Source organism: Alligator mississippiensis, chromosome 3, assembly GCF_030867095.1.
Source record: "Alligator mississippiensis isolate rAllMis1 chromosome 3, rAllMis1, whole genome shotgun sequence".
NCBI lineage: Eukaryota > Metazoa > Chordata > Crocodylia > Alligatoridae > Alligator > Alligator mississippiensis.
Genome location: NC_081826.1, coordinates 263,101,237 through 263,116,768, shown reverse-complemented (window position 1 = coordinate 263,116,768; position 15,532 = coordinate 263,101,237). Strand labels below are relative to the sequence as shown.

Here is a 15,532-nt window from a genome sequence, read left to right as displayed (position 1 = left end):
GACCGAGGTCAGATGACCCCAGCCAGGTGACTATCTAGCCTCCTCTTGAAGACCTCCAAGCTAGGTGATAGCACCACATCTCTTGGAAGCCCATTCTAGATCCTGGCCACCCTTACTGTGAAAAATTTCTTCCTAATATCTAACCTAAATCCACTAGTGTCAACTAGTTTACACCCGTTATTCTTGGTCACTCCCTGGGGTGCCTTAGTAAACAGCACTTCCCCTATTCCCCGTTGACCTCCCCTAATAAATTTATAGGTGGCTACAAGATCTCCCCTCAGCCGTCTCTTGTGAAGGCTGAAGAGATTCAGCTCTCTCAACCTCTCCCCATAGGGTCTATCACGAAGGCCACTAATCATGCAAGTGGCCCTCCTCTGGAACCTCTCGAGATTCCCCGCGTCCCTCTTGAAGTGTGGCGCCCAAAACTGGACACAGTACTCCAACTGTGGCCTGACCAGTGCCGCATAGAGGGGGAGCATCACCTCCTTTGTTCTATTAGTCATGCACCTGCTAATGCACGACAAGGTGCGATTGGCCTTGTTGATGGCCTCGTTACACTGCCGGCTCATGTTCATCCTGGAGTCAATTATTACTCCAAGATCCCTCTCTGCCTCTGAGCTGCTGAGAAGGACACTCCCCAATCTATAGGTGTGCTGGGGGTTCTTCCTTCCCAGGTGGAGTACCTTACTTACATTTATCTTTATTAAATTGCATCCTAAAATGTGGTTGTGATTCTTATAAATGAAAACTGTTACGTTTTAAATATGTTTAAACATGTGTAAGTAGAGTTCCAAAAATATGTATTCTAAAAAATCGCTAAACCAGTCTTATTTACATATGTGTCTATATTGTCCATTGATGTAGGAGAAGTTCCACAATAACCTATGAGTGCTTGGTTGCTCAAATTTAGCGTAACTTCCCTACTGCTTATTGTGTTATATTTTGGAAATTAGGGAAAGTGGATGTTAAATTAAATTTTAGTATCTGAATCTGTTTAAGTATAATGGACTACTGACTACCATTCTTGACAAAGCTTAAATAGTATCCAGCCAGATTGTACTGTTGGTTTGCACACTGGGCACCTTGTTCCTAAAGATCAGTCTTTAAACTAATGTTTTTCACAGCAGTCCCTTAGGATTCAGGTCTATTACTGGTTAAAACTTTTAAGCTGCATATGCATTTCTGATAATATTGTGTAGGAATGTGTTCATTTGCTTACACACAGCTCAACAAAATTAACTATTGGTTTTGCTCAAACTTTCAAATTGAAATATGTCTACTAAGCTGAAACCAAGTATAGAACGTTTTAGCCCAAAGAAACTCAATTTAGAACGTTGAAAATGAATACATTGAATTGTCATTCAATGTATGAATGACAATAGGTAGTTTATAGCTAGTTATATAATTACAAAGCTTATAATAACTACCTATAAGCTTATAGCTTATAGGTAGTTATATAATTACAAAGCTTCTGTATTTTCACAAATAAAATGCATATAACAAACTATTATATAAAACTGAGTTAATACATCAATGTTTCTACAGGAAGGTCTAGCCCCACTAGAAGTAGAGTGTCTATAATGAGTAATTTAATTCAAATGAAATCACAAAGGAAGATGTATTTAAAAAGATGTGCATCTAACTATGGTAAATAAATAGAATAGATAACATTTCAGATCATCATATTTTATGACATGTTTAATAGCACTTGTTTGTGAGGAATTCAAATAACTTATTTGATAAAAAAAAAAGAAACCTTTTTGTTGTAAGTGAGCATTTTTAAGTACCTCCCAGGTTTTTGTTTTAGTGAAAATCAAATATTCTATGCCAGTGGTTTCACATGATGGAAATCCTATAGATTTTTCAGTTAATTTCTGATCGTCAGGTGACTCATCAAATGAAACTTAAAAATTTTTTTTATTTACAGTTATTAGGAATTACCTTAATGAATTACAGGCTTTGGTTTGCTGTCTTGTGATGGGAAGCCACCATTTATAATTTATTACTAAAAATATTAACTTTAATTTGTCATTATGTCTAAAAGAAAATATTCTGCTGTTCATCTTGTTATGTGGTCCAGTCATCTTCTCAGTGTTATGGTTAAAAAAGTTATTTTATTAGTGAGGAATTACATTAATTTTAAATATTTACCATAAGCTCTCTCTTTCATTTTTATTGCCATGTTATATGTGGCTACATATAATATACATTATATATTTGTAACACATGACCTAAGTATTAGTATCTTGACTGAAGAGAATATGCTTAAAGAAAAAGTATACTAAAAATTAATGTTGCCTCTTTATTTTAACATGTCATATTCCAAAATGTATCTTCTTGATTTTCCTTTCTTTCTTTAGACTTGTCAGGATGAACTGTTTGCTGTGGTGTTCTCTTGTTTTGAGGTGTTACTTTACCTCTCTTCCATTTTCTGACCCTATTTTTTGTTTCATAAAAGTTAAAATAACATACGTCTCTTTCTCTGTCATCCATGGTTTGTTTCAATGATGTGTGTGTCACTTCACTCTATTTTTCCACCATTGAAAAGTGCCACTATTGGGAACTGCAGTGTTGAGCAGCTGTGGCCAGATGGTCTGTACCTTTTTCAGAAGGTAACTGAACTGTTACTGAAAAATGAACTGAATTGTTACTTGTTAAAAGTCTTCTGCACTAAGGCAAATTAATTCATTAAGGAAGGAAAAGGAGACTGATTCAAGCTGCTGCTTCAGTGGTCAGCAGTCTTTTAAGTTTGTTGGCTGGATTGATCCAGTTTGGGCAGGCAGGTGATAGGGCCCAGCTGCCATTGTTGCTTTTCCCCATAGTGGCATGGAAAAGCCGTTTCTGCTGAAAGACCCTGCATGTCCCATGTCCATGGGCCTGGTCAGATGTCTGGTCCAGAGGCTGTATGTAGCCAACCCCTATGCTACTTGATGATCTATGGCTTGCAAAGCCTGAGTATGTAGATGCATACTGAGATACAAGTCTGTTAGACCTTTCTTTCTTTTCTTCCTTTCAAGATGGCTGCCGACAGGTGAAGCCCTTCTGAGCTCCTGCAGCTTGGGTGCCTTTTGCGTGTTCCCCGCACTCCGTGCCCCCCTGTTCCTCTCCCCATCCCCCCCAAAACCTTGCCTCTACCCACCCTGTCCTTGGGGGACCCCCTCCCCGCCCCTTGCCCCCGCTTTCTGAGCATTTTCCCCTGGTCTCTGGAAGCCTCGTTTGCCTCTGCCCCTTCCCCACCCCCACCTGAGTTCTCCCTTTGATTCCTGCTGCCTCCCTCCCCCAGGGCCCCTTACCTTGGTCCCTGCCATCTCCCCCTGCCTTAGGGCTTGCCCTGAGCCCCTGCAGGGTTGCTCTACCCCCCCTCAGGCTGATTTTGGGGCATTTTCAGCCCCCTCCCAGTCCCTGGCGTCAGCCTGAGGCTTTTTTTTTTCCCCCTCTCCCTCCCAGGAGAGAGTTAACCCAGGATGGCTGCCAGCAGCCAAGGCACTTGGCATGGGGATGTCTCTGCAGACCACCCCTCATGTGGGTGCACACCCCTCTCCACGTCAGGGTGGAGGACTGTGCCGGAGCTCTGGTGGACCTGCTGGGATGCCGGAGCATCCGGTATGCCTCCCGGGTCAATTCAGTGCCCATTATCTATTTGAGCTCTCCCAACCTGGTGAGGGAGGTGTGTGTGGTGGGGCTGGAAGTCTCGGGGGTCCACCACTTGGTCACTCCCCTGGAGACCCTGGCAGTGTGGGTGGTGGCCTCCAACGTGTCCCCGCACCTGTCAGACTGGGACCTCACCAATGCGCTCGAGCGCTATCGTGTCCTCACCAGCCCCTGGCGCAGGCTGACCATAGGGAACCCAAACTGAGATGGATCCTGCCCTTCTGGAGGCAGGCGTTCATGCTTCTCAAGGGTGACACTCAGAAACTGCCTCCCTCCTTGACCTTTGTCTCGCAAGGGAGGTCCTCCGTAGTGTATTTCTCCCAGGGTGGGAATTCCTGCCGCTGCTATGGTGGCAGCTCCCACCTAGCTGCCCAGTGCCCATTAGGGCAGTCAGCCGGGGCACCGGCTGCTGCACCTGCCCAGAAGGATGGTGCATCCACTTCTGGTGTGGGACCCTCATCATAGGGTGGGGTTGGGAGATCTGCCAAGCCCCCCTCCGCCCCTGCTCTATCCGAGGGGCTCGACCCCTCTGGCAGTGGCATGCTGCCTGGGGCGGGGCCTGGGATATCCTCCCAGGTTTCTCCCGCCCCTGTCGTGGCTGATGCCCCGCCCAGTGAAGGGGCTGGGGAGTCCTCCCAGTCCCTTCCTGTCCCAGTTCCACCTGGGGGGGCTAGTGTCTCAAGCGCTGGGGGCCCCGTCAGGTGGAGCACCCGAGACCCCCTCTCCACCTCCCTCCACCCCTGCCCCAACCGAGGTGGTGGACCCGGAGGTGGCAAAACCCAAACAGCCTGGCCCACCCCCTACGGGGGAGGTGCCAGTTACTCCCAAAAAAGCGAAGAGCAAGAGGCAAAAAGGAGCGTCTAAAGGAGCTCCTGCCGCTTTGGGGCCTGTCTCAGACAGCACCGGGGAAAAGGCAGCCAGGGAACCTGAGCCCACCCTGTCTGCCCCCCCTGGAAACCCTGCCACCTCCGGCCACGACTGAAGGTGTCCCAGAGACTTTTGGCAGCCACTTGCCCCCATCCCAGCTAGTGGGGTCTGTGAGTGGCAAGGCAGGGGGGGAGAGTGCCTGCCTCCCGAGCAGCAGCAGGCGTGGGAGACAGTAGAGAGTCTTGCCACCCCACCTGCCCGCCGAGGCCGATGAGGAGGAGATGGCGTGCTGGCCCTCTGAGTGCCACAAGCGGCCCTGGGAGTGGGATGACATCTGCCCCCCAAAGCGGATGGGGATCGATCTCCGAGAGACGGTCCTCGACCCAGATAGAGAGGGGGGCCTGCTAGGGAGCCTGGCCATTGAGGGCACTTTCACCGGTCTCACCGGGAAGTCCCCTCCCAGAGTACAGCCCTGCCGGTTCTCGGTCGGCAATATCCAACTCCTTCTGGAGAAACTCCCCTGGGTAGCCCCCAGCTATGGAGGTCTCCTCAACCTCTTGGACCAGACCAAAGGCCAGAGGAATGTGGCCGAGAGCATCCGGCAATGGTGCCCGGACCCCACGCAGTTTGTTTGCGCCGCTAGCGGCGAGGCTTATGCACCAGGACCTGGGCACATGTCAATATGCCTTTCGGCTCGAGAAGCTGGTGACCCTGGTGAGGGAGGTGTGGGGCTGAGGCAGGCCCGCGGAATAGGGCAGGGCAACGCTAGGCCTTTCCCCCGTCTCCGCATTTTTTTGCCCGGTATCTGTCACCTTGTCTCCCACCGGTACCCTGTCTGCCCTTCCTCTCTCTTCTCCTGTTCACGGCGGTTACCACAGTTGCCTTGCTCAACACCAACGGCTGCAGAGACCCGGTGAAGCAGACGGCCGTCCTGGAGGGCCTGCAGCAGAAGCGCCTGGCGATCGCCTTCCTCCAGGAGATGCACAGCAACATGCACCTTCAAGCCGACTGGCACGCCACCTGGAGAGGCCGCTTGTTCCTGAGCCACGGCACCAACCTCAGCGCAGGAGTGGTGACCCTCCTCTTGCCGCAGCTGCGGTACGACTCGGCGGTGGCACAAGAGGTCATCCCCGGCCGGCTGCTGACTGTCCACGTCACCCTGGCACACCAGAGCCTGCTCCTCGTCAACGTTTATGCGCCCACCGACGGGAGAGAGAGGGTCGCCTTCCTAGAGACCCTGGGCAACCTCCTGCGTAACGCCAGCGAGAAGGACGACCTGCTCCTCATGGGCGGGGACTTCAACTGTACCATCGACATGCTGCTAGACCGGACGGGGCCGGAACCGCACCTTCCTTCGGCCCGCAAGCTGCAGACCATGCTGGAGGCGGCGGATCTCTTCGACACCTGGCGGGTCCTCCACGCTGACACGCGACAGTACACCTGGACAAAGATGAGTGCCAACGGGCTCGCCATGGCCCGCCTCGACCACCTCTACATCGGCCAGCACCACCTGCCATTACTGTGCGGCAGTTGCATCATTCCATCGGGCCTCTCGGAACGTGCCTTGGTCTGCTGCGAACTGAGCCTGCCTGGCAGACCACGCACGCGGGCCCCTTACTGGTGCCTCAGTGTCAGCCTGCTGCAGGACACCCACTTCAGGGACTGCTTCGCCCGCCTCTGGAGGAGCTGGGAGGTGGCGCAAGCAGACTACTCCTCCTAGTGGCTGTGGTGGGACGTGGGGAAGGTCCAGATCCGGGCGTTCTGCCAGCAGTATAGCCAGCTGGCAGCGAGCGAGCTCCGCCACCGCACCCAGGAGATGGAGGAGGACGTGGCGGAGCTTGAGACAGCCCTGCTCTGCACGGGCAATGACGTGACACTCCTCGAGAGCCTCCACTCCTGCAAGAAATGCCTGCGAGAGCTGCCGGAGGGCGCAGCCCGCGGTGCGCAGGTCCATGCCCGCTGCCAGGAGCTGGCAGAGGCCGACGCCCTGACCAGCTTCTTCGGCCTGGAGAGGCGGCGGGCTGTGGCAAAGATGCTGGACCACCTCAAGACCCCAGAGGGACGGCTGCTCACGGACCTGGGTGAAGTGCGAGAGCATGCCGTCGCCTTCTATCGGGACTTGTTTGCGGCTGAGCCCATTTGTCTGCGTGCCGCCCAGCAGCTGCATCGGGATCTGCTGCGCCTGGGCGCTTCGCAGGTCGAGGCCCTGGAGCGCGAACTCTCCCTGGCGGAGCTGGAGGCCGCGGTGGGGGGGCTTGCCTCGGGCAGGACCCCATGCCTTGACAGCCTGCCTGTGGAATTTTACAGAGCCTTCTGGCCCCTCCTCAGGCCCAGTCTCCTCTGCGTCCTCCGCAAGAGCCTCGCTGACAGGACCCTGCTGACCAGCTGCCGCCAGGCAGTGCTCACCTTGCTGCCCAAGAAGGGGGACCTTGGCTGCCTGAAGAACTGGCGGCCCGTCTCCCTCCTGTGCACCGACTACAAGTTCCTGGCCAAGGTGCTGGTGAACTGTCTCCGCACCATCATGGCCTCCATCATCGGGCCCGAGCAGAGCTGCTGTGTGCCAGGCAGGACCATCCAGGACAACTTGTTTCTGCTGCGTGACCTGCTCACGGCCGCGGAGCTATTTGGTCTGGACGCTGGCTTGGTCTCTCTGGACCAGGAGAAGGCCTTCGATCGCATCAACCACCAGTACCTGCTTGGCACCCTCAAGGCTTTTGGCTTCGAGCCTCTTTTCATTGCAGCGCTCCGGGTCCTGTACCACAATGCCTCCAGCCTGCTGAAGGTGAATGGCGTGCTATGCACCCCGTTCCTGGTGCGTTGGGACATCCACGAGGGCTGCCCCCTGTCGGGCATGCTGTACGCCCTGGCCATTGAATTGCTGCTGCTTGCTCTGCGACGTCACCTGACTGACGGATGGGCGCCATTGGCTCCTGTGAGCCACCCTTTATCTGCCCACCACCGAGGGGAGCCAGGGCCTGATCAACCTGGCTAGCAGGGTGGCCGCCTACCACTTGCAAGCCCTCCAGAAGCTTCTGTATACTGAGGGCCACCTGCTGTGGTGGCAGCTGGCATGCCGGTTCCTGCACCAGGTGGGAGGCCTCAGCTTTGACCAGGAGCTGTTTGTACTGGACCTCACCTTCCTGAACAGGACGGTCCTTACCCCGTTCTACTGCAGCATGGTTTGGGCCTGGCGGGCTGCCTTCCATCTTTGTCCCCAGGCAAGACGCCTGCGTTTCTTGCAGCAGTTTCAGGAGCCCCGGTCTACAACCCGGCCCTGCAGCATGTCGCGCCAAGTCTGTCCTCTGCCAGCCTCGTAACTGCCCTCATTGAGGTGCGCACCACCCGCCTGGGGCACCTCCTGGACCCCTCTCGGTTGGGCTGGTTGTCAGCCAAGGCCCTGGTTACCCGGCTGACCCTGTGCTCTGTCCACACTGTGGGCTGGCTTCTGCGGGCCGTTAGGGCTGCCCTCCCGGAGGAGGCAGTGGCCACCCTGGAAGGCTACCTCCAGGCCCTCTCCACTGCAGATGCTGCTGGTGACACCTTCCCACCACTGCTGCTCAGTCCAACGGTTGCCAGTGAGCTGGCTGACTGGCCTGACACACTGCTGAGGCTCCCTGTTTCCCCTGAAAGCAACAAAGGCTGCCCCTTCACCACACTGCCCTGGAGGGGGGACTACGCATGGGTGGTGTGCACCCATTATACCCAGGTGCTAGCCGGCCATCCTGACACCGTGTGGCGGTGGTGCCTGGCATTGCCTGGGACCCCAGCGTGGTGCACTGTACAAGGCACCCACTGTGAAGAATCCCAGCAACGTCCAGTGGAGATTGGTGCATGGCGTCCTGGTCACTGGCACCTTTGTGCGCCACCTGGACCCGGTGGCCTGAGTGGCCTGCTTCTTCTGCCCAGGGGTGCTGGAAGAGAACATTTTCTATGCCTTCCTCTACTGCCCCTGGCTGCGGCCACTCTTTGCCATCCTTGGGGTGCTACTTCGGGCACTGGGCCGGGACTTTTCAGAGGACACATACATCTACTCTTCCCCATACTGGGTGGCCGAGCAGGGCGCAGTCAGCCTGGCCAACTTCCTACTGGGTCAGGCCAAGATGTCCACCCTGAAGAGCCAGCAAAATCAATTCACCGATACCAGGATGGATGGTGTCCTGCAGCTCTTTTGCCTGCTGTTGCGGGCCTGCCTCTCACTTGAGTTCGAGCATGTGGTCCTCTGGTGGACAGTGCCCACCTTTGAGGAATGCTGGGCCATCGAGGGGGCGCTGTTCTGAGTCAAGGGGGGGATGCCTGCTCTTTGCACTGTGATGCCGCCACCTGCTCAGGGGGTGGGGTGGGTCCAGCAAGCCGAAACCTTGGGCTTTGTTCGTGTGGGCTGACCCCTGATGTTCTGAGTCCCACCCCCGGGCATCCCTGTTGGTAGAACTGTATATATGTCTATATGTATATACTTCTCTTGTCTCTTGTGTTTTTGTTTTGTTTTGTTTTTTGTCTAGAGTCTGTGGGCAGGCCTTGCAGGCCATGAGCCCAGTCCTTGTCCTTGAGGCCCAAACCTTCGGGCCAACCTGTGTATAATCTTTACTGCCCCCTCTTGTCACCCTCCCTGGAATAAATGATTCTAAAAGTCAAAGCCTATCTGTCTGTTACAGGTCCTCGTATTAAATGTGCTATTGTTCATGGTGACGATGGGTGGAACAGTGCTATTCCTAAATTTATAATGGTGATTGGGATATAAATTCAAATTCTGTCATACAGCCTAAATAAATGAGCTGTGAATCATAAGTGGGTGTGGAGTTTCGTTGGTGTGATGGAGGGAATTGACTGAGTAGCCAGTGCAGTCTGTGAAGTCTTAGCTACCTTGTTGGCACTGGATTTATGACCCAGATACCTTGTTCTGGGCGCACCCAAATCCTTAGATTGACCACAACCTCTCCATTTGATAAAAGACAAATTTTATTGTTACACACTAATAACAGATAAGAATAATGCAAACAGTTCTATATCTACCAGTCCTGGAGCTGTCACAGAGAGAAGGTATGTCTGACCAGTATGCGAGCTTCACCCTGAGGTTCTCTCTTGAATGTCAGATATCAGCAGGTTGGAGGCCAAGCCCCCCTCACTCTTCCTCCCCCCCCATGTGGGGTGGGTGAGATGGGCTGGTGGTATGCCCTCTGTTCATGGTGGCCTTGGGTTCTCCTGTCTGGGACCCTTTGCTACTCTGAAATTCCTCCTTTTGTATTCTTTATCTCCTCTGATGACACTTCATCTCTGGGCATCGTTGATTGGTGTCCCTGTGTTAGTCGTACTGTACACATTCTGTCCTGTCACTATATTCCTTTGTTCTAATAAACCCATCACACACACACATCTTAATTTAGTTATTTTTCAATCCTCCTAATTTGGTCTGTTCACCAAAACTAGAAATCCCATGGGCCCTGCAGTTGGGTACTGTGACCTAATGCCACCTTATCTCATGTTATGGAACAATGTAGTACATGTCTTCAGTTTTCCAGCCTATGCGTTTGCTGACTTTAGACACAGTGGGCCTTGAAGGAAACTTGGTTGCAAACAGACTTTTAGAAATCAATTAACCCTTGCCATTGCTCTGCACCATTGTTCTAATGCAGCGTCTACTTTACCTACAAGCCAGTTCCCATAAGAAAACCTTTAAATACAGTTTTCTAGCCATCAACCTCAGTGAATGTTCTCCGTGTTTTAGGTTGTCACAAAAAAAATAGCCTGCAAGCAATACAGTTTGCCTACTGGGTTAGTACCTTTCCTCTTCTACTGTACAAAACTGTAGTGCAGCACCCAAGCAAATCCTACTGAGACAAAATTGTTCCCATTGCTACCTCAGTGCTGCCACATTGTATATTTTTTTCTGTTTTCAGTGATGCTGTGAAATTCTTTGCATGAATATAGTTAATGTGCCTGATGGTAACACATTAAATAGTTGTGGGTGACGCACAAAAAGAGACAAAAACCATTTAATTATATCTGCAATGATTCCACAGTACTAGCTGGATAAAATGTAATTATTTTGTTGTTCATATCAGCAGATAGAATTCTTAGAACCCATGGGAAGTAGATATGTTAAGTGTAAAGTTGTTGGTTTGCAGTCACTTTTCAGAATACTTTTATAAGTCAGTGTCAGCCACTTATTAACACATGCTTGGGAAAGATACCTCCAAGTCTAAGTAGTATTTACTATTTGTTTAGCATTAGCAATGTGCTTGTCATTATACAAAATACAAAAATTACAAACAGCCTATACTCTGGAGAGATTATCATTTTAAAGATAAACATAGGGACAAAAAGGGTATTTTGAGAAGAACTGGAGGTGGTTATTAGAAGCTTTCTGTCTCCTACTTGAAATAGGATCATGTGTCTGAAAACCTAGTCATCTCAGACATAATGGTAGGATAGCTTCCCCCACTCCCATCCCCCAAAACCAGTAATGTTGTAAAATATTTGCTAGATATTGGAGCTAACGCCAGTACAATCTGTGGTGTTTCCTAAGTTATAAAGTTGTATAAATTGAGGATTCATGGTCATTACTGTAATTAGAGACTGCCTTCAAATATACTTCCTATATTTTGGGAAATTAACTAGAAAATTAACAACTGCATAAACTTGCCAAAAACTAGAAAGTTGAAAGGCGAGTAAATAGTAATTTATTTTAAAAATTAAATCCAAATTTACTTTTTTTTTTCAAAATTCCTGTTACTAGTACAATTTGTGGCTCACAGTATAAACTAGTTAGTCTTAAATGGATAATACTGGTGAGCACCACGTTTTTTTCTTAGATGTTTCCAGGAACTATATGGCAGCAATTGGTCAATATATTTGTATTTTTTCTATGATGCATCTTTGGTACAGTTTTATAATACTTGACTCAATAAAATCAGTAAGACAGGAAGAATGAGAATGTATGCCAGTATTTTCCCTTTGCCATCAGGCTTTTTTGGTACTTCCTTAGTATGATTTTTTTTTATTATTATAATTAAACAAAAATCCTGTTTGCTTTATTTATTTTTGTTTCAGAGGTATCCAGTGGTGATGTCTACTTACTTGGGAGTCATAGGTAGAGTTCTTCTCCAGAATACAAGTTTTTTTTCACTGCTTCTGAACCAGATGGCATGCGAGTTGGGACAGAAGGTAAGAGTATTTTGGCCTTAGCATTTCGAATGAACTGTATTTAAGGCTTGAATACACAAGCACATTGGTATTGGTAATATGAATAAATTTATATGCTTTATTGGTTGACATTTTCCAGATGTACAAGTGAGACTAAAGAACCTTATTATCTCATCTTTTCCCTCCTCCAGCTCCTCAGAAATTTCTTTTAAAACATTTTTAAACATCAAGTGAAAGCAAACTTTAAATGCTCCAGTTCTGTTATGTGTTTCTAACCTAGTTGACCTCAAATTGTTGTACTTTAAAACTGTTATGAATAGCTGCCAATGAATAAATACAAGGTAAAAGTTAAATATTAAGTGATTACTTGTAAAACCAATGAAAAATAATAGTGTGCAAGTGAAAGGAATTGAGTTGAGAACAAAAGAAAATAGGTAAAATCGTTGTGAATGATGAATTATTAAAAGTTTAAAAGTTTGGCTGTTTGTTTGAGCTTATTCATCTACTACAGAAATACTTTGTATATGAGGATCTTGATTTCCTAGAGTTGTTTAAGACAAAGTATTCTTATTTAAATTATGTTTATCTCTGATAGATAGGGATACAGAAAATTCCTAGTTTCCTGGGCTAGGGACAGAAATTACATATAAGCCGGTATAAATGATTGGAAAACTATTCAAATCTGTAACACAACAGAAGTTCAGTGCACATAAACCACTTACAAAATGGCTGAAACCAATTTAAGATAAACCTGGATGGATGTAGTAAGATAAACCTGGATGCATGTAGTATCAGATTTAACTGATTTCTGTTAAATCAGTTTATTGAACTACTGTCCCAGATACCTTCCAGATTCAAGTTAACTCTCAGTCTGCCTATATGCCAGGATGCTTTGCACCTCCCCTGCGAACCTCCCCCCCCCTCTGTCGGGTGGGTGTGCTAGCCTTGGCCCAAGCTGTATGCTCCAGTGGAGCAGGGAGGTGTGCTTTAGCACCCCCAAGCTTCTGGCCTGGGCCACTGCAGGCATGTGGCTGCATTTCCAGAATCAAAAGTGAATGTCTGTTCAATTGCTTATCAGCAGGTATCCACGTTTTCCATTTACTGCAGAAAAATGTGGATTTTCTCCCTTAACAGAGAAGAATGCAGATTTTCTCCTTTTAAGCAGAAAAACTTGGGAAACAACAGGTGCCCCTTGCAGGCTGGCAGAGTTCCAGCCTGCAAGGGGCTGAGGGGAGAGGGAAGAGGGTGATCACAGGCAAGGGGTGCCAAGTACATGTGCGCACATTCACATGTACATGGCAGCCAGGCAGCATAGAGAGCAGCTCCCTCCAGGTAAGTCTGTGGGGGAGGTCAGATTGAGGCCCCCACAGTGAGGGAGGGGAGTAGGGCTGGGGCTGGGCGAGCAGGATGGAGTCACAGGAGGCTCACAAGGGAGGCCTGGGGGGGCGGGCATATGTCCCTCCCCCCCCCCCATTTTGTGTGCAGGGTAGGGGTGGATGCAGACTCAGGGTTCCCTGCCCTGCTGCCCTCTCTCTGGAGGGCCTTCATGGCCTAGGGGGTGGGACCTGGTGCAGGAGAGCAGAGAGGGGTAAGCAGGTTTGGTGCCACAGTCAGGAGTCCCAAACTAGCCATGCCTCCAAGGGTAGGTGCCCCCTGCCCACCCAGCAGCAGCAGGGGGCACAGCTCTGCACCACCACCAGTGCTGCCAAGTGGGCAGGGGGCACCTTGCCTTGGTGGTGCAGGTGGTGTTGAGCTCCCAGGGCAGCAGGGTGGGGTGCCTCAAGCCCACAGCAGGCAGCCTTCATTCTCCAATCCCCAGCTCTAACAGGCTCTGCTCTGGCCATGCTGCCCACAGAGTGGGGGAGCGGAGCAGGAGCTGGACTTTGCTCTGGCCATAGCAGCTGCCACCTTCTGCAGGGGGCAGCTGGGGTTCAGGTTCTGCTCTGGGGAAGTGGGGGGTGGGTTGAGGACCCTGGCCCCACTCCTGTAGCCCTAGCAGCTGGGGGCTCCTTCCAGCAGGGCTGGAGGGGGCAGGGGGCCGTGGCTCGTGAGTGAGGGAGGGGACCAGCAGTACTGAAAAAGGGGTGTCAGGCTGTGAATGCGGTGTGAGGGGCACTAGCAGGGCCCAGGGGCTGTGGATGGGAAGTGAGGAGCACCAGCAGGGCCAGTGGGCTGTGAGTTGTGAGTGAGGGACAGTGGCATATCAGGGTTGCTCAGTGCCACAAAGCAGTGGGGGGCCAAACCATAGCTGGACCCATGTCCTGGTGAGTGAACAGGGCACGGGGAGCTCTGATTTCCTATGATAACCCCCCCCCCCCCCAAATCAAACGCCAAAATATATAGGTATTTAGAGTTTCATAGATTCATAGATGCTAGGGTTGGAAGGGACCTCAATAGATCATCGAGTCCGACCCCCTGCATAGGCAGGAAAGAGTGCTGGGTTCAGATGACCCCAGCTAGAGGCATATCCAACCTCCTCTTGAAGACCCCCAGGGTAGGGGAGAGCACCACCTCCCTTGGGAGCCCGTTCCAGACCTTGGCCACTCGAACTGTGAAGAAGTTCTTCCTAATGTCCAGTCTAAATCTGCTCTCTGCTAGCTTGTGGCCATTATTTCTTGTAACCCCCGGGGGTGCCTTGGTGAATAAAACCTCACCAATTCCCTTCTGTGCCCCCGTGATGAACTTATAGGCAGCCACAAGGTCACCTCTCAACCTTCTCTTGCGGAGGCTGAAAAGGTCCAGGTGCCCCAGTCTCTCCTCATAGGGCTTGGTCTGCAAGCCCTTAACCATACGCGTGGCCCTTCTCTGGACCCTCTCTAGGTTATCTACATCCCTCTTGAAGTGTGGTGCCCAAAACTGCACGCAGTATTCCAACTGCAGTCTGACCAGCACCTGATAGAGAGGAAGTTTATTTTATTATAATGATTGTGATGCACTGGTCGGCTTCCAAATTGCTTTACAATTGTAAACATAACAATAAAACACTGTGTTAAACTGATACCTATACATATAGTGTTGTTTCATTTTTTAATCATGGAAAAATGCGAATTTGGGGTTTTTTTAATCAGAAACTTTTTGATTTTTTTTTTATCAGAGAATTTGCAATTTTTAAACAGAAAAAAAATCTGGATCCCTGTTTATCAATTCAATCTACACATTTTAAACTAATCTGCCCAGATTGAATTGATTCAGCCTTAGGCTTTTCATTTGTCTATACCTAGCCCTGACATATAAGAACTATTAACTTTTCCTTCTCAAATCCTTGCATGTCTGTCTTTGGCTCCATCCTCCTACCTCCCTCTCTCCCAGTAGTGACCTGCTGTTTCCTGGGCTCTTCTCAACTCTTCCCAACTATTTCCTAGTTCATTCTCTTACGTTTAGTTGTCTTCCTTAAATTTATTCGTCTCCAGTTTTAACTGGAGGTGCATTGCATAGCTTTCCTTTTACCTTGTTCCCTGCAGTACGTACTAGAAAAAGCACCTTTCTCACCTGCTGTAAAGAATTTGCTGCCTCCCTCTTACTTTGGATTGAAATTTGCTATTCCCTCTGCATCTGCAAAACTATTTCAATCTATGCCTCTGAATAGCCATATTTAATAGATGTCTGTAGTGGGGAGCAAGAGAGGTGAGTTAGGAACTCCCTCCCAGAATACAAAGCCTTGATTTAGAACGGCTTGTTCTGGCTTTCTAATAGTCTACTATGTAATTCTAATTTTATAATTCAAGTTATTTGTTCCAGTGATGATGTGGTCTGTTTTGATGAGGGAGCATAGCTGGAATCTGTAACTAGAGTAAGGTCTGGTGCCTTGGCTGTTGCTGGAGAAACATCATTTCAGGGTGGGGTACTCTCTCTAAGCCAGGGCAAGTTTTTTTCC

General features: G+C 49.7%; 1 protein-coding gene across 1 annotated transcript in view; it reads left to right on the top strand.

Moving 5' to 3' along the window:
* IPO11 (importin 11) overlaps positions 1 to 15,532 on the top strand; it is a 290,306-nt gene that overhangs the window by 162,256 nt on the left and 112,518 nt on the right. Inside the window, exon 27 of the mRNA XM_006263744.4 lies at positions 11,566 to 11,679. Within this exon, the coding sequence (XP_006263806.1) occupies positions 11,566 to 11,679 (114 nt within the window). The remainder of the gene's footprint in view (positions 1 to 11,565; positions 11,680 to 15,532) is intronic.